At 39.6% G+C, this 18,737-nt stretch overlaps 1 protein-coding gene across 10 annotated transcripts in view; it reads left to right on the forward strand.

Annotated features, from left to right (window-relative positions):
- Nucleotides 1-5,002, forward strand: part of CEP128 (centrosomal protein 128) — a 404,033-nt gene extending 399,031 nt beyond the window's left edge. For 5 of the 10 annotated variants that reach the window (XM_014569969.3, XM_025181170.2, XM_025181176.2 and 2 more), the window contains one exon: nt 1,270-5,001. In XM_014569969.3, the coding sequence (XP_014425455.3) occupies nt 1,270-1,385 (116 nt within the window). In that variant the 3' untranslated portion in view covers nt 1,386-5,001. Of the gene's footprint in view, nt 1-1,269 lie in introns of all 10 variants that reach the window. The other 5 variants (XM_025181175.2, XM_025181171.2, XM_025181172.2 and 2 more) reach the window with 2 other exon arrangements.
- Nucleotides 5,003-18,737: the final 13,735 nt, after the last annotated feature.

Genomic DNA, 18,737 nt, shown 5'->3' on the forward strand with positions numbered 1-18,737 from the left:
ATTAACATGGGTCATATAACTGATGGATACTACTTCTGAGGGAGGAGGTGTTTGTGTGTGTGTGTGTGTGTGTGTGTATATATATATATTAAAAATATATAAAGGAGAGTGTTTCTATGTTTGTGCGCTAATAACTTGGGCACTATAAGAGCTACCGCAACCAAACTTTGCATGGGGTAACCTTTCCTTTGGGAGAAGGCTTTAAGGTACTTTAGGCAGTGCAGGGAAAAGTGACTTCCCGGGGGAAGCGGCGGGGACAGTCACTCACTAAGGCTGGCGGCAGAGGTGCAAGGGGAGGAGCGGCGCTCTGAGCAGCAGCTACCCCGCTCGCCTCTACCAGGCCATTCCACTGCGTAGGCACCTCCAGAGCGAGGGAGCCCCCTCCTCTCTCCTGCCCATGATGTCACTCAGCTTGGGCCCCTCCCCTTCAGCGGTGGTCGAGGGTTGCCAAGCGACGGGCTGGAGCTCGCAGCTGCCACTAGGGGGCAGTTGCGGGAGCAGTGGAGTGAGCCCAGCAGGGAGATGGCGGTGGCACTGGAAGCAGCCTGGGGTTGGCGCAGCTTCCTGGTTGTGTGGCGGGGAGCCCAGCACCTGCTCGGCATGGCCCGCGGGAGGGGGGAGCCCCCAGCGTGGCCCCGTGGCACCTGCAGCCTCGGGCACAAGCTGGGCCGCCCTGCCCACCCTAGGTCCCGTGCTTGCCGCCTCCCACCCGCCCCTCACACAGGGAACCCCCAGCAGGACCCCACCGCCCACCCCGAGCAATGCCAGGTAACTCCAGTTAGAGTGTGTGTGTGTGTGTGTGTGTATAAAAAACTTGGTTTCTGATATTTCCACTCCAGTTTCAACCCAGATGAAAGTTCATGATTCTATATATTTATTTTGGTTAGTCTCTAAGGTACCACAAGACCACTCATTTTTTATGTTGATAAATATATACCATAATATGTTGCTGTACGACCACCATCATCACTTGCATTTTTTTTATTTTAAAGTTTTAAATTTGTAACCAAAATATTGTATTTAACATAGCTTTTGCCTGTAATAGTATATTGGGCAAGCACATACAAATTCTGCCTGTGAAGAACAGCACAACAGTGAAATCGCTGTAATACAATATAATTCAGCTAAATTGACCAATGTCAGACTTATGGTTGTTGCCACTAGCAAATCTATATATACTACTAGCTCGCTGAAGTGATTAATTACTGATAGTATTTCTAGGCAGATGGTTGATTGTTCCCTCACATTCCTTTTTTCTTTCCTTTCCAGCATTTATGAGAAGAACTGTTCCTTTTGATTTAAATAGAAGCAAGGAAGATCCCATTAGTATGACTGTCAATGAAGTGAAGTCTCAAGCAGAAAAAGAGAAGCACTGGAGCAGCTAAAAAAAATGCAAAACCACAACAACTTTCTTTGCTGTTCTGCTCCATTATTTTAAAACAATAATTCTGACTGCAATCAAGCACAGCTGCATTTACATGAGTGATGCAGCATCAGTAACTCATCAATTGCCAAACATTGACTGGAAGTTCATCATATTTCAGGGCAGTGAGGCTATTTAAACCTGAAGATTATGGTATGTACCACATCTGCCAAGAGACTTCATGGCACAGAGCTTTGTCCTATTTGCATTTCATTCTATGGTTCCCCTGACTAAAGTTCATTCCCATTTACAGCATACATGGATTCTAAAGATTATAACTGAAGAACTAGTACACAAACTTTTATCACAAGCAAAATTACAAGTATAAGGAAATTTGGTTGATGCTTAAATTTAGGTGTCAACCTTGAAACAATTACTAGAAATTGCTTTTGGCGTAATATTTAAGAGGCTTTATAATATAGCAAAAAGTATCCATGATTTTAGAAATGTCCATTTATAATGTGACAGGTCATTAACTGTTAGAAAATGATCCAATGAGCAAAGTTTAAAATTGGAAATACATTTTTCTTCAAAGTTGGAGGGAATTTCAATCATAGTTTGGTGCAGCCTCTCTCTACTGTCGAGTATTGAGAATTATTTCTAAAATATAATATCTTATAATCTGAGAGTATGTCAAGAAGGCATTGCTATCTAATGGTTAGAGCAAGAGAAGGGTAGTCAGAAGATTTAGGTTCTCAATTCTTCCCTCGAGTCAAGAAGTCACTCAGTAACTTTTTGCAAGTAACTTAACTTGTCTATGCCTCACTCAATTCCATCATCTTCAAAATGACTTGATGACAGGGATTTTTGCTAAGCACTTTGAAAGCCTTTGATGAAAGGTGACGCTGTATAAGGAGCATGAAATATTATTAATTTTTAAAAGAAACTTCTAATAACCACTTATTCTTTTTATTGTACATTAAGTATGTTGAATTTTCACCTTAATTTTAAAATGTTATTGATTATTTATAATTCTGAGTGTTCTTGCTGCTGAGGATCCCATTTAATTCAAATCTGATACATTTCCTAGCTTACGCAAGTCTCCAACTAATCACTATTGTAGCATCTTCCACTGTCTCAAGAACCTTCAATATTTGTACTATAGTCCTGGTTCAGGTCATGCTTATCTTTACTGTTCCAGGCTGAGTCACCAGTTAAGTGCCTTAAAAGGCCAATATACTGGCCAAACACACCAGGGAATATCAGAGTGATATGAATGGCGTTGTAATGGTTCATTTATGTCAGACTTTTCTTTCATAGAGAGCCCTCTCCCTACCTGAAAGTCTATGGCTCTTTTACTAGCACTGTCAGTAGAGATTGAAACCTTTAATACCAGTTTCCAAGCCATTGTGTGCCAACTTAGGAACATGCAGTGCTTTTAAGGAATTTACTGCAGATAGATTCTGCTCACAACTGGGATAGTGGGAAGTCTGTTGGAGCAAGCCCCTTACACTCTGCTTTGTTCCAAGTATACCTTATTGCTGAGTGCATTAACATAAAAGACTGCAGAAAGGGAGATGAGGAGATACACTCAATTATTGTTTAGCATTAATTTCATGTGCACACTGTAAAGCAGTTACTATTTCTTATGTCTCATAAAAGATTGGCTTATACTTTTTAAAGATTTTCTCTTTGCCTTCTAGATTGCATAGCGTAGGCTGGAGTAGTGCTGGCACTAACCCTTTATAGACTCCTGGCACACTGTCGGTCTCAGAAGGCCAGAAAAGCATAACAGGGTCATACATCTCTTCCAGTCCAAATGACTGTGTCAGAGCCAGAACAAAAAACAGAGCGCACACACACACACACGCAAAAAAAATCTCTGCTAGTGAAAATAAAGTTAATGAAAACTTATTTCTGTCATCGAGTAGGAAGGGGGGCGGGCATCATGAAATACGGGATTTTCAGTCCATAATTGCCCTAAACTAAACCTACTGTAAATGTATCCAGCAAAATATATTTTAATTAGATCCAGTCACAGCTGAAAATTGATATTTAAAACACATCAGACAGTTTGCGTGGTGACATGTTGGAAAATCAGAATATGTGATTTTCACAACTTCCAGAGCTTATGGTGTATACAGATAATAGTTAAAGGAAATATAGGTCAGTCAATTTAAATTAAAAAAAAAACAAAACCTTTCTTTTGCCACACAGTAAATTGTTGTCCTAAAATATATTATATTGCAAGGATATATTTTTATAAAAGGACCCACTACAGTTTTAATTCCTAGATCAATAGATGTATGTCAACCCCCTTTTACTGAATCTGGAACAACTTCAATGGTAAATGCCTATTTGTAAGTAGGGTAGGCTGAAATCTGGCAATTGAGAGCCTCCATTCAGGGGCAAAAATATTATTTTTGTAAATATAAAAATCACTTTGCTTTTCCTAAGGAATGAGAAGAAAGCTGGATATTCATTGCTTCTGGCTCTCTTGGCTTATATGTATTATTTCTTACTTGTGATTACTAAATGTAGCTTAGTTAGTTTTAATAATTGTTTTTACATTCTCTGACCTACTATGTTTAAGCAGTCTAAACTCCAAAACATGCTTTTCACAATGCTCTGCAAATATGTAGTAGAATGAAAATTACTATTGGGTCAATAATACTGGCTTTCAAACTCCTTAAATATGTTGACTGTTTACAAATTGGGCCATGTGATATCTTCTTTGAGGCAATTTATTTCCTTTTGTAGTTTACCAAGAGGGCTGGGAGAGAGAAATTAAACCACCAAAAAAATTAAAAGAACTTTCTAATGGGTTGGTGTAAGCTTTCCAAACCCAGGAAATTCTTTCCTAAACTTACCCTCTTGGCACTGCAACCCAGATAATGTATAACATCAGTTTGAATTCTGCCTTTGATAAGAGGATCAGATTGCCTGCAATACCTCAGTGTTATGTAATGATTATTTTCCTTCCTAATTAGAGTTCAAGTCCCTTTCCTGACATTATCTGAAAATGTCCTTTTGTGGTTTAATAAATTATATTTTTTCATCTTGGCAAAAACAGTATTCCTCCTGACCAGCTTCTGATTCTAAAATTGAAAATTAGGGTGTTCATTAGAAACATTTTATGCATTCAGTGTCCTAACATTACTAGTTTCATTATAGATCTCTGTATATTTAATTTTATTAATGGCTTAATCCAGTAAGAGCTTTCAGTATGCTAGAAATGTGGGATATGGCCCAAAGATTGAATTTCTTCTTATGCACAGCATCTCTGAAAGTCAGGCCACTTGCTAGGTGCCTAACTTCAAGCACTCAGTATGGAAGTTTTGGCTCTGAAGACTATGGTCCAAATTCTACTTAGTGCATCTTAACATAGCTATAAATGGAAGTGCAACAACCCCCTATGTTCATTATCCCTAAAGGCACTAAGCATTTTCAGCTGAATTACTTCAGTTTTACCTTGTCCCTCAGTTCTCTGGAGGGCTGTGTCTACACTGGCATGAATTTCCGGAAATGCTTAAAACAGAATAGTTTTCGTTATAAGTATTTCCGGAAAAAGAGCGTCTACATTGGCAGGCTGCTTTTCCGGAAAAGCCCTTTTTCCAGAAAAGCATCTGTGGCCAATGTAAACGCGCTTTTCCGGAAAAAAGCCCCGATTGTCATTTTCGCGATCGGGGCTTTTTTCCGGAAAAGACTACTGGGCTGTCTACACTGGCCCTTTTCCGGAACAGTGTTCCAGAATAAGGACTTATGCCCGAGCGGGAGCAGAATAGTTTTTCCAGAATAGTGGCTGATTTTGTACAGTAGAGCATCGTTGCTTTTCCGGAAATTCAAGGGCCAGTGTAAACAGCTCGCAGCTTATTCCGGAAAAGTGGCTGATTTTCTGGAATAAGTGGCCCAGTGTAGACACAGCCGAGCTGTTCCATCTGGAACCTTATAAGTGTTCAACCTTTGGCAGCCATGTAATCCAGTGAGACCTGCTTAGTGATAACCTTTCTACTACCAGAATGGGGAAGACTCCTAGTACATCTATACATAAAAGTTTTACCTATTGGATGTAATCACTAATGCGTGAATGCAGCTGATTTTTATCAAATTAGGTTCTTCTGGAAACAAAAAAGAAAAATATTACATCTCGGCATAGAACACAAGGTCCTCCTCATGTGGAATGGAGAATAGAGAGGGCAGGGATATGTCGTCACATGAAGAATCAATTTAACTTTTTTTCTCCTCATGGAAATAAGAGATGTCAACAGTACAGTGCTGAAGTTTTGTGCATTCCTTCAACACCCATATCTTCTCTACTACTTTCAGCTTTCCTTCAAAACAAATATAATGGATTCAATACCCAAGCACTGAGAAAAAGGTCATCTTTTTTCCCCTAAAGTCCTCTTGGGTAGGAGAGTGTTTGTTCCCACATCCCATCTTTTTCTTGTAGACATATTTCCACAATATGGCCTCTTAAATGACCCTGCACTGTTGTGTGTTTCTCTGGGAAAAAACTGATTTTCTGGATGAAAATGACAGTATTTTGGCCCAGCAGCATATTCAGGTATTTTTATAACAATGATCTTCTTTATGCCTAAAAATTCCTAAAGGAAAAAAATAAAGACATTCTCATATCTGTAGCTCTTGCAAGAATGTAACCATAGACTTAAATTGCCTGTTTTGTGTCCTCTGCTTTGTATGTTTTAAACAAAAGAGTTAAATCTCTCCCCATTTCTACAGAACTCTGACCCTTTAGTCTACAGATCCATCATCTATAGTGTTGGTAACCTTGTCCTCTCTCTTTTGGACCCTGTTCTGCCCCCACAGGTGTAATTCCCAATGAAGTCAATAGGAGCTGCACCCATGGCAGATACAAAATGAGTATTGTAATGCAAGAACAAAATCCTGTGTCTTAGTCTAGTGGAGGTGGTGATGATAATGTGATAAAAAACAGTTTAGAACCAATGATGATATGGATGAGAGGGCCCCCCTTCAGCAAATAGTGTGCCATCTTATCTGAGAATCTAACCATAATGAATCTCCAGGTGCTGCATATTTTGATATTGTGTTTAGCTATTGTAAGCATTTAAACAGATCAGTAATTTAATAAATTAAGACCATGGATTAACAATTAATCTTCAGAACACTTTAATTCAAAATCTCTATAGTGATTTGAACTGGTATGTCCTATGAGAACACTTTCATGCAACTGCTGTGGGCAGAACATTACTGCATTATAATGTATAGGTGTAAATCAGATCTTAAAACTTAGCAAAATGTGTATCATAGTTAGAAATACAGCAGAAGCAATGTATAATTTGGTGAATTTGGTCTTTGAAAATCTGGAACCCAGTTCCTTTGAGAAGGTTGGCAGCAAAAATGAAAGGAGGGGAGTAATTGCTACTGTGGTTAAAATATAGAGACATCCACAATATATCATCTGTATTAGCAACAATAACCAGTCATATTTCTAAAGTTTAAAGTTGCAAACCTGCCATGCCCCAGCCTGCAAGAATGAAACTCTGGTTATTGTGTTTGATTGTTTTGTTTTTTTCTTTTTCTTTTTTTTCTTAGTTGGCAGATGTAAAATTTTAAATGTCACGTACACATACCTTGAGGAAATATGCGGTGATTGGGATTTCAATATAACAGATATAAAGCAAACCCTCTAGCACATTGTGCTTTCATAGACTGAGATGTCTTAATGCCTATACTGCAGATTATTCCTAAGGCAAATCATTTTAGATCTACCTTTTAATTTAATCAAGAGAAGTGAGTGGAGGACAATGTATCTTTATCAAGTGCAGTTTTCTATGCCATGTCAGCACAGATATTTTACTGAAATAAAATGCAAAATGTGGCCTGAAGCAAAATAGGTTTCAACTGTTTGAGTGGATACTAAAATTGTAAGTCAAGCTTAAAATTAAAAATCAAACAAAGACCAATTCTCCTATATTTGCTAGCAAAGGAGGAAAGATTAGGCTCATTAATGACTCACAATATGAAACTGCCTCTCCAGGAGGTTTGTATCTTTTGTAAAGAAATTCCTGCCCTTATTTTTAATGAAGGACTTGGCTGGGGGCAAACAGAAACTATACAAAAATATTCACCTTTGCTGGCACTTATTGTATCTCTCTGCACTGCTGCTGTTGTTACTGTTGAAGGTATTTGTATTTTGAAGTAGTGTAGTGGCTATAGGATCAGCCAGTTGCCAAGATAAGATAATATCCTACCGTCCTCAGTGTGATTTTACTGCAAGACCAAATAAAGGAAAAAAGGAAATCCACTCATCATTCCCTTTTGTGTGATGAACAGATCTTAATGAAATTAGAAAAAGGTGTATAGCAGGCCAACTTTTCCCAAAGTGCTCAGTAACCAACATATCCTGTTTTCAACAACAATACTGATTATTTTTGAAAGTCTGGCTACTTCATTTCAGCTTAATAAGAACTATTAAGTGCTAACTACTTCTTAAAAAGCGGTCTTTCACGTGTTTAAATATTGTTTGAAATAACTCACTAAGGATCAAACCTTGTCATCCTCACCCAGTCAAAACACATATTAAAGCCATTAGGTTGAATTGGAGCTTTGTCTAAGAACTATGGGTATGTCTACACTACAACGTTAATTCGAACTAACTTAGTTCGAATTAGTTAATTCGAACTAAGCTAATCTTAGTTCGAATTAGTCAATTCGAACTAAGCTAATTCGAACTAACACATCTAGAACTAAAAACTATTTCGAATTAGCGTTTTGCTAATTCGAACTAGCATGTCCACATTAAGTGGACCCTGAACCGGGCTTAAGGATGGCCGGAAGCAGTGCCGGCAGGGATTCAGATGAGGACTTAGAGCGTGGAGATGCTGTCTCAGGCTAGCCGAGGGCTGCGCTTAAAGGGTCCCGACCCCCACCCTGGACAGACCGTTCTCAGGGGTGCCCCGCTTGCAAAGCAGTCCTGGCTTGGATTTCCCGGAGTACCCACACTGGGCACATCACAGCACTCGGCCATCAGACCGGCTGCACTTGCCGCAGGCTGCCTTCTGGGGAGAAGGAGCAATTGGGGGGCTGCAGGAGAGCTTCCACCCCCAGAAGCCCGCAGAGCCAGCTCAGTCCTCCCCATCAGGGGCTCGTACCCCATTCCTCCCTCACCTCCTTCCTCTTACCCTTCCCTAGCCCCTTTTCTTGATGTACAAAATAAAGGACAATTGTGTTCAAAAATGGAATCTGTCTTTATTGAACAAAACTGGGGGAGACTGGGTAAAGGAGGTGGGAGAGGGGAAGAGAGAGGCTGGGAGAGGGGAGGGCAACTAAAATGATCAGGAGTTGGGAACAGGTCCCATATGAAGAGAGGCTAAAGAGACTGGGACTTTTCAGCTTAGAAAAGATGAGACGGAGGGGGGACAGAATAGAGGTCTCTAAAAGCAGGAGTTGGGTGGAGATGGTGCATACAGAAAAGTTCTTCATTAGTTCCCATAAAGAAGGACTAGAGGACACCAAAGGAAAGGAATGGGTAGCAGGCTTCAAACTAGTAACAGATAGTTGTTCTTCACAAAGCAAAGAGTCAACCTGTGGAACTCCTTGCTGCAGGAGGCTGTGAAGGCTACAACTAGAACAGAGTTTAAAGGGAAGTGAGATCAAGTCATGGAGGTTGGGTCCATGGAGTGCTATTAGCCAGGGGGTAGGAGTGGTGTCCCTGCCCAAAGTTTGTGGAAGGCTGGAGAGGAATGGCACGAGACAAATGGCTTGGTCACTGTCTTCGGTCCATCCCCTTCAGGGTCCCTAGGGTTGGCCGCTGTCGTCAGACAGGCTACTGGACTAGATGGACCTTTGGTCTGACCCAGGACAGCCATTGTAAGCTCAGGGCTCAGGGTCGGGGGTCTCAGTGGACCCCCTTGATTTTCATGCACACCTGCTCCTGGGTGGCGAGGCTGGCAGCTCTCCTGCCCTAGCCAGCCACTTTCCTGTGCCTAGTGCGGAGATCGTAGAAGAGGTCCACGATGTCCGCACTAGCCCAGGTGGGTGCCCACCTCTTGTGGTCCCGGGCAAGCTCCCAGGAGCCACCAGCCTGGTCCCGGGAAGAGGGAGAGGGCTGGGGGGCATCGGGTGGGTGGCTCGATCCGTGCCAGGTGCAGGGTCTGCTGGCTGGGTGCTGGCAGGCTTGCACCTGGCACGGGCACCGTAGCCAGCCTGTGCCCCTTTAAGGGGTCCGTGGCCGGGAGGGGGGCAGATGAGTTTCCCTGGTGTTGGCCAGAGTGGCCACCAGGGAAACCTGGGGAGGGCTAGCCTCCCACTAGTTCGAATTAAGGGTCTACACAGCCCTTAATTCGAACTAGTAAATTCGAATTAAGCTTAATCCTCGTGGAATGAGGATTACCTAGTTCGAACTAAGCGCTCCATTAGTTCGAATTAAATTCGAACTAACGGAGCGCTAGTATAGCGCCTATGAAAGTTAGTTCGAACTAACTTTGTAGTGTAGACATACCCTATGAGATTTTAACCTCTCTCTGTACCTTGAAGTTGTGTTGATCTCAAGCTGGTTTTCCAAATTGTTACCTATGTGGCATCTGTATATCAGGAGAAACCATTCAGATGTTCCTCTGTCACCAGATGATTTAGCTCATCGGATCAATTTCAACAGCTGATTTGCCTGTAAGATGGTGGTAGCATAAAATGGTACAATTTCTTATACAGTAAACTTCTGATAATCCTGCACTTTTAGGACCCAGGGGGTGCCGGATTATCAAATATGCCGGACTATCGGAAGGGGGGGCTATGAGGGGTCTGGGGTGCGGTGGGAGAGATGGGGGGATCGGCACTGCGGGACCAACCCAGCAGCACCCCAGCTGCTCTGCCCCGGGGCGTCCTCAAGTCAGCCGCTGCCTGGAGCACTTATCCAGCTACCTGGAGCACTTCCGGGTTCCAGGCGGTACCGGACTAGCAGGAGTGCTGGACCACTGGATGTTGGACAACTGGAGTTTTACTGTAATTTCTTTTTCTGAGGATTTTGAAACTCCAGCTTGCTAAAATAAAAGCTACATTGTAAAAGGACTAACATCAAATCATGCGTAAGTTAACTTTAAAAATCTTATCCTGGGCAATAATAACTACATATTAAGGTGGTATTTATCCACATTGGCTGAGTATTACAATTTTTCCCCCAATCATGAGTGGACTGAGTGCAATCAGTGCTGAGGACAGTACATAAGTCTTGTCTAGAAAATAAAGGATGCAGTGTGTTTACTTAAGAGAACTGCACTCCTGTTGCTTTGTTCAAAGTCCTGAAAGCTAATTTTTGAATATCTAAATTTCAGATTACCATCTCTAGAGCATTTGCTGACAACTAAAATGTGGCCGAAAATACTTTCTAAACACAGTCCCAATGTCAGTTTACAAATTTGAGTTTTGATGTTGTTCATGTTGCTATTAAACAAGCATTAAATTGGGATTTGAGCCAAGTTTCTGTGTTCTGGCATTGAGCCTCTCACGTGTTTTACCAGTGTCCCAAAAAATGTCTTTTGCCTTCCTGCAAAAACATGTTTTTTAATTAAAAACCATAAAGAGTGGGTAAGTTTTGCAGATGGCCCATAGAACTGTTTGCCTCTTTATGCGACCAGTATGCTATACAGAGCAAAATGGGTGCATCATTTTTAATGAGGCTTTTGCTGCCAGGGGCAACCCTGGCAACACAACCTAATTCAAACAGCTGCAGACTTAAAAACATCAGGTGGTTGACAAAATTCGTTCATTCTATGTTTTGTCTGATAGAGTAGCCAATAAATCCAGTGTGTACAGTGCATACGATTTTTTTCTTTTTTCAGCTGGAGGCAACTTTAGTGAATTCATCAGACTGTAAGAACAAGAAGAGCTAGTGAGCAAAGGAGAGTGCAGTGGGCTACATAGGTGTATAGCAATCGTGATGTTCACCACTGGCAAAATATGCACCTGTTTTTTGAGAGAGTTAGTTGTATGTCCAAGTAAGAGCTTTTAGCTAGGCCATCAGCAGACAAAGTATATTAATAAATATAGCCAATAAAGGTTATCTAGCTCCATATCAGGTGATCAAAACACCTCCTTTGGTTGGTGGTAAAATCCTTTTCTCACTCAGTTCGATCAAGTCTCAGATGTAAGTATGACAAATCATCTCCTAGAAAAGTCAGGCAATACTTTCCTCATTGTTCCTGTGTTCAAGTAATTTCCTAATCCCCTCTTGAGTTGCTATCTTTTTTAAATCATCTTATGTTGTATCTTTACAACAATACTGAATGCCATTTCTCAAACTTTTGAAATCTTCAGGGAAATGAAACTAGGTCACTCTTCATGTTTTATTAAATGCTCACTTGTCTTAATTTATTCCTCTTTACAACCTAGGCACTTTGGAAAATTTTGATCTACATGGTGGTAGTTAGTCTATTTAGGGCTGGACCCTGTGTTTCCTCTATGAAGAAATTCCATTGATGATCATGTGTGTTCTGTGCATGGAAGACTTGCAAGAATGGACTCTGTACATTTTCTATGACTTTATCAAGTACCCAAATTTCAGCCTTACCATTATAAGATTTTATGGCATAAGAGTTTAAAAAAAAATATATTATAGGATGGAGGAAAACAGAGAAACATATATAAGCAACATTTGTGCTCTAGTTAATGTTGCAGGAGAGTTTGTATTCTATATTCCAGTTTCCTTAAACATTCAGAAAACTTCCATGATTAAGTGCTGCAACAAGTTTGAGTACTTGAGCAAAATCCATTTAGCCATTTTTTAGTTCATGACCAGTGAAGCAATACATTTTTTCTAAAAAATTAAATACCACTCTGGCCAGTTTCTTTTTAAGGTTAATTAAGAAGTAGCTACATTTTAAAAACTTACGCCCTCAGTTTTGAGGTGAAATCCTGGCCCCGTTGAAGTCAATGGTAAAGTTCCCCTACACTTCCGTGTGACCAAGATTTCACACTTGATATGTAATTAGCCTCGATGAAAAATATATGCTGTCTGTTTGGGGGAAAATCTTCTTTTGAACATGTGGATTAAGCATAGACAGCACAAAATATGTGCAGTTATAAACAGCACACTTGAGACCTGATTCTGCAAGTGGCTTACTGTAATCTGAGAGCAAAATGCGGGACAATGTAGCACTTTAAAGACTAACAAGATGGTTTATTAGATGATGAGCTTTCGTGGGCCAGACCCACTTCCTCAGATCAAATAGTGGAAGAAAATAGTCACAACCATATATACCAAAGGATACAATTTAAAAAAATGAACACATATGAAAAGGACAAATCACATTTCAGAACAGGAGGGGGATGCGAGGGGGGGGGAGGAAGGAAGGTAAGTGTCTGTGAAGGTAAGTCATCTATTCACAGACACTTACCTTCCTCCCCACCCCCTGCATCCCCTTCCTGTTCTGAAATGTGATTTGTCCTTTTCATATGTGTTCATTTTTTTAAATTGTATCCTTTGGTATATATGGTTGTGACTATTTTCTTCCACTATTTGATTTGAGGAAGTGGGTCTGGCCCACGAAAGCTCATCATCTAATAAACCATCTTGTTAGTCTTTAAAGTGCTACATTGTCCTGCATTTTGGTTCAGCTACGCCAGACTAACATGGCTACATTTCTATCACTGTAATCTGAGAGGTACCAAGTGACTTCAGTGTGAGTTGTGGAGACCTGCTGTCTTAAAATAAATAACCATCTCTTTACCACATCGGTCCCCTAAAGCTGGACAAGTCTTAGTCATGTATGGCTAGTTAAATGTTCGCTTGCTAAATTAAAGAATGTACAAATATAGTTCATAAAACTAATTGCTGTATGAGATTTTTTTTACCTTCTGATTTGTTTTTAATTAATAAGAAAAGAACCCTTAAGCTAAAAGCACAAAACCCTATTGTTGAATCAGACATAATCTTAATGCACTTAAAGCTGGAAATTACAAAAATTAAGGTTGGTGTAACAATATTATATATTTATAGCCGTGCACTTATTGCTCTAGATTATTCAGGGCCAGTTTTCACTGCTTATGCAGTGTAAAAGGACTACAAAAAATTCAGAGAAGACAAAGAACTCCCCTTCTGCATGGAACTGATGTTATCAGAGGAATCATATATGTAGATTATACCTATCTCATAGAGCTGGAAAGGACCTTGAGAAGTCATTAAGTCCAGTCCTCTGCCCTCACGGCAGGACCAAGTACCATCACTAACAGATTTGCCCCAGATCCCTAAATGGCCCCCTCAAGGGCTGAGCTTACAGCCTTGGGTTTAACAGGCTAATGCTCAAACCACTGAGCTAGCCCTCCCCTCCAGGATATGTTTCACTACTTCCTAAACCACTACATCCCTCAGTCCCCAGCATAAGTAGAATAGTCTGGCAGAATGAATTTAAACTATGCTTGGTTCTCCTCTAGCATAAAGTCCCTGAAAGGACCTTATTTTTGTGATGTATGTTAGGTTGCCCTTTTGCTGTTCTAACCTGAACTAAGACTGACTTGCCTTTTATCAAGGTGCTTCCATATCTGCTCCAACTGAGTTTAGCTCTCCATGGATAATATGGGGCCACTGTGTAGAACTTTCTGTTCCTGTTTCCATCATAATTATGTTTATCCTCCCTCCTAAGATTTTTATGAAGATTAATTAGATGATGTTTGCAAAGCACTAGGGATATACAAATTGCTATAGAGGTATTAATTCATCTATATCATAAAATAAATAGGACATGCAAGCAACACAGACAAGTTAACATTCATGAAGAAACCTTCACTCTGTGGTCTCCTTTACATGATAGTGGTTGATTTTATAATTTTTCAGGTTGTCTTAAACAATATTTAACATATAAATTTTGTATGTTGATAGATACATATAGATACATTTATCTCTTTTATAGTCACTCGTGCATGAACACAAACACACAAGCACTCTTATTTTTATGTTTCAAAGAAAATATTATGCTTTGAAGTTTGAAGAACAGCTAGCCAAAAACTCAAAAAGTAATAGAAAATTGTTTAAGTACATCAGAAGCAGTAAGCCTGCTTACAACCAGTTGGGCCCGGGGACAATCAAGATGCGAAAGGAGCTCTCAAAGATGATAAAGTCATTGTGGAGAAGCTAAATGAATTCTTTGCTTCAGTCTTCACGGCTGAGGATAGTGGAGAGATTCCCAAACCTGAGCCATTCTTTTTAGGTGACAAATATGAGGAATTGTCCCAGATTGAGGTGTCATTAGAGGATGTTTGGGAACAAATTGATAAACTAAACAGTAACAAGTCACCGGGACCAGATGGCAGTCACCCAAGAATTCTTAAAGAACTCAAATGTGAAATTGCGGAACTATTAACTGTGGTTTGTAACCTATCCTTTAAATCCGCTTCTGTACCAAATGACTGGAAGATAGCTAACATGACACCAATATTTAAAAAGGGGTCTAGAGGTGATCTGAGCAATTACAGACCAGTACGTCTAACATCAGTAACCGGGCAAATGTTGAATGTTTAAGGAAACTGGAATATAGAATACAAACTCTCCTGCAACATTAACTAGAGCATAAATGTTGCTTATATATGTTTCTCTGTCTTCCTCCATCCTATAATATAGCCAGGTTGGATGGGAATGGCGTCCCTAGCCTCTGTTTCTCTGGAAATGGGTGACAGAGAAGGGATCACGTGAGGATTACCAGTTGTGTTCCCTCCCTCTGGGACGTCTGGTATTGGCCACTGTCGGCAGACAGGATACTGGGATAGATGGACCATTGGTCTGATCCAGTATGGCCATTCTTAGGACTTCTCTCCCAAAGAATAAGAACATAACAGCATTAAAATAAATAGTTTTTCCTTATTGCCGTAGATGGAACTGCGATTTCATCATAGTTTAAAAGAAAAAAAGGCTATTCTAAATGTTCCCCAAACACAAATTTATGTAGGGTTTTTGTTGGCTCTACATTTTTGCAAGACCATAAATATCTTTCATACTGATGGGCAAATATGTATGTATTAAAAAAAAAACATGGTTTCATCTCTATATTTACGTGACAGACCATAATGGCTCAGAATAATTCAAAGTTACCTAACTTTGCCACGTAGGCTGTGTTTTGAAAATACAATAAGTGGATATTTACACAGTATGGTTTCATTATGGGCCATTGTTAGCCCTTAATCCTATTTTTTTCAAAAGATTAAAAAGAAACTTAAAATACACAATCAAACCCACTGTACGTTTACATATCATTAATACAAACCAACAAAAGTCAGGAAGTTTAGACATATAACTACCCTGGCTTTGTTCCCTCTGTTCTATGATGCTATTATATGGCTCTCTAAATAATGCATCCCTACTACAGCAGGGGGTGGAGGATGGATTTCAATTGCAAAAATGTACTCAAGGAAATGGGGGGGAGGGTTTCTAAAAGAAATCCTGCATTTCATACTGTATGTTGAATTTTCTGTTACATGATGGTTTGTGCAACAAAATTGATATGTGTTTGCACACATATGCTAATTTACAAGTTGTCACAATCCTAATTACTGTCCTAGATCTAAATGAAACAAAAGAAAGGACTATGAAGCACTTTAAAGGCTAACAAGATGGTTTATTAGGTGATGAGCTTTCGTGGGCCATCACCTAATAAACCATCTAGTTAGTATTTAAAGTGCTGCATAGTCCTGTCTTTTGTTTCAGCAAGATCAGACTAACGCGACTACATCTCTGTTACCGTACTATTCTAGATCTAAATGCTTACACATTGATACGATTATACGTTGAAGAGGATATTAACTAGTTAAGATTACCATATAATGAGATTCTCTTGTGATTTATCTTATTTTGTCAACAGTCACCCAGCTTCTGTGATGAGACTCTTTCTTGCCTTGTTTTTCAATTGATGGGTTTATTCCAAAATAGTCTCATAGGATATTTTCCCACTAGATGCTGTCTTCAAATAATATTCTTCTATGGCTGCCATTAAAATTTGTGTAATTAAATTACTGCAGTAGATAAATTAACCCTCACTGCTCTTATCTTCCTGTAAGTCAACAGTTAAAACTTTTAAAAATCGTATCTTTTCTCTTTCTAGGAATAAAGGATTTGCTAGGGAAGTGTCACAAACTCAGTGGTGTGGATATTCTTAAGCATGGACCTTTCCCAATCTGTGAAGTTTGTCATAGTCACATTGGGCCTGATTCTAATCTCACAACTCTTTTTCCAAGGTGTAACTTCATTGGCTTTAATTAAGGTGTATCTGATTTATACCAGAATGAGACCAGAATCAGACTTGCTGTTACCTTACACCAAGGGCTTGTCTATACTACAAAGAAGATTGACCGTTCAGAGGTGGATCTTCTAACATTCGATTTAGCATGTCTATTGTAGACCCCTAAATCGAACACTGAGGGCAGCCCTCGCCAGTGTTGTTACTCCTTGTTCTGTGAGGAGTAAGGGAAATCGATGAGTGTGTGTGTTCCCCTCAGCCCTCTGCAGTGTAGATACCGAGACAGCTCAGCTTAAGCTATGTCGAATCCAGCTATGCATTTTGTGTAGCTGGATGGCGTAACTTAAGCTGACTTGCCTGGTCTAGTGTAGACCAGGCCTAAGTGAAATATTTGAACCCAGGCAGAACACAATTACGATCATTACAACAGGAAATTTGTTAGACATTTTTTGAAATCTCTAGTATCATACCCCTGTATATGCTGATGCAAATTAAATGTCTGTCTAAAGTCCACTGTAGTCTGTGGGAGTCTTTTTATTAATTCAAGTAGGATTTGGATCTGGCCCTAAGTGAAATGCCTGTGTTTTCACTTAATGCCAACATTTATGACTCTTCGCAATAGTCAAAATGTGGAGATCTTTAATATATGATAACTAATGAGGCAGTAACAAAAATGTCAGTTGTTATCATTTTTGCTGGCTATGGATCTTGTACATCAAAGCACTGGGTGCCCTCAACTCCTCTTGTAATCAGCGTGATTTGGAAGTGTGCCTCACAATTCAGGAAGTGCCTAATACCTTGCAGGATGAAAGCCATCAGCTTTTTATTCTCCAACTTCATGTAACACAAAACTTGAAGAGAATTTTTGTAAGTTAGAAAATTAAATATTTTTTTTCAAATAAGGCTTGATATTGTATATACTATATACATGTTTTTAACAAATACTTCTGTCTTATACTTTTGTAATGAGTTGTGATATCTTTAGTGTTCACATATGTTTAGACCAATTGATTTGCTTAAGTTTTGTATGAAATCCTTATACATCTGATATGGATTTATATTAACTGTTGCATTTGGTTTTTTATATCTTGCCACTGAAAACAAAAATATGCCTTTTGGTGGTCTTGTGTTTAATTTTTAAAATGTTTATTTGAAGTGGTTTTAAATCTGTTAAATATTCAGTTGTGATGTGTGCCTTGATAAAGTTATAAGCCTTAAACAGGTTTCTTCAAAAAGTGTTTATAGCCATTTATTTAAGTAAAAATGTGTTTGCATTATTAATGGAGGAAGAATGGAATATTTTCCCATTGTAGCGCATTATGTAATGCCTCAACCTGTGACCAAATCAGTGCAAGCAGATCCTTATTCTTGCTGTGAGTCCCACTAAAAGGAGGCGAGGCTCTACAAGCTTGTGCTTTTGCAGGTCAGACTGCAGGCTCAGGGCTTTTGTGTGTACAATCACTTAACCTTGCACATAGTCCTTAAAGGAGATGTGGGAACAAATGTATAGTTTATGTAAACATGGAAAACTACACTGAAATCAGTGGGAGGTGTGCACATTTAAACCTGTAGATAGTTTGGCACGTGTAAAAGTTCTAATAATTCTAAAATATATCGTTGTTGAAAATTCACATAAAAGCAGAGACATTTCACATAGAAGCAGATCCTTGTGTTATATTCTGGGGGGAAAATTATACATGTAGCTGTGCAATACAAAGAAGCTTGTACATCTGAGTTCTTGTGGAAAACTACCCCAGACTCTGTTTTCATAATGCCATGAGAATTCTTCACTGAAAACTCATAATTATACCACTAACTCTGTTGTCATTTATTACTACAGTTTTCTGTTAAGCTTGACATTTTCTATGACCTTTTTATATAACCCTATGACAACACAGTCATCTCATGAAAGTGCCTCATACATGACACGGTCTCTGCCTATATATGGTCTGTCATTAGCATCAGAGAGCTGAAGTCAGTTCTAGTCCCACCATTATAATTTATGGATGTCATGCAAAAATGATGACCAAGAAAATTTAAAACAGTTGGTACTTTGTTCAGTGCCTATGGCCTGCATCACCCAAGACTATGATCCTTTTATATCTCACAAGCTAAACAGCATCGAACTGGATCACTGTAGCTACGTCTACACTACGGGTTTTGCTGGAAGAAGC

Source organism: Pelodiscus sinensis, chromosome 4, assembly GCF_049634645.1.
Source record: "Pelodiscus sinensis isolate JC-2024 chromosome 4, ASM4963464v1, whole genome shotgun sequence".
Classification (NCBI taxonomy): domain Eukaryota; kingdom Metazoa; phylum Chordata; order Testudines; family Trionychidae; genus Pelodiscus; species Pelodiscus sinensis.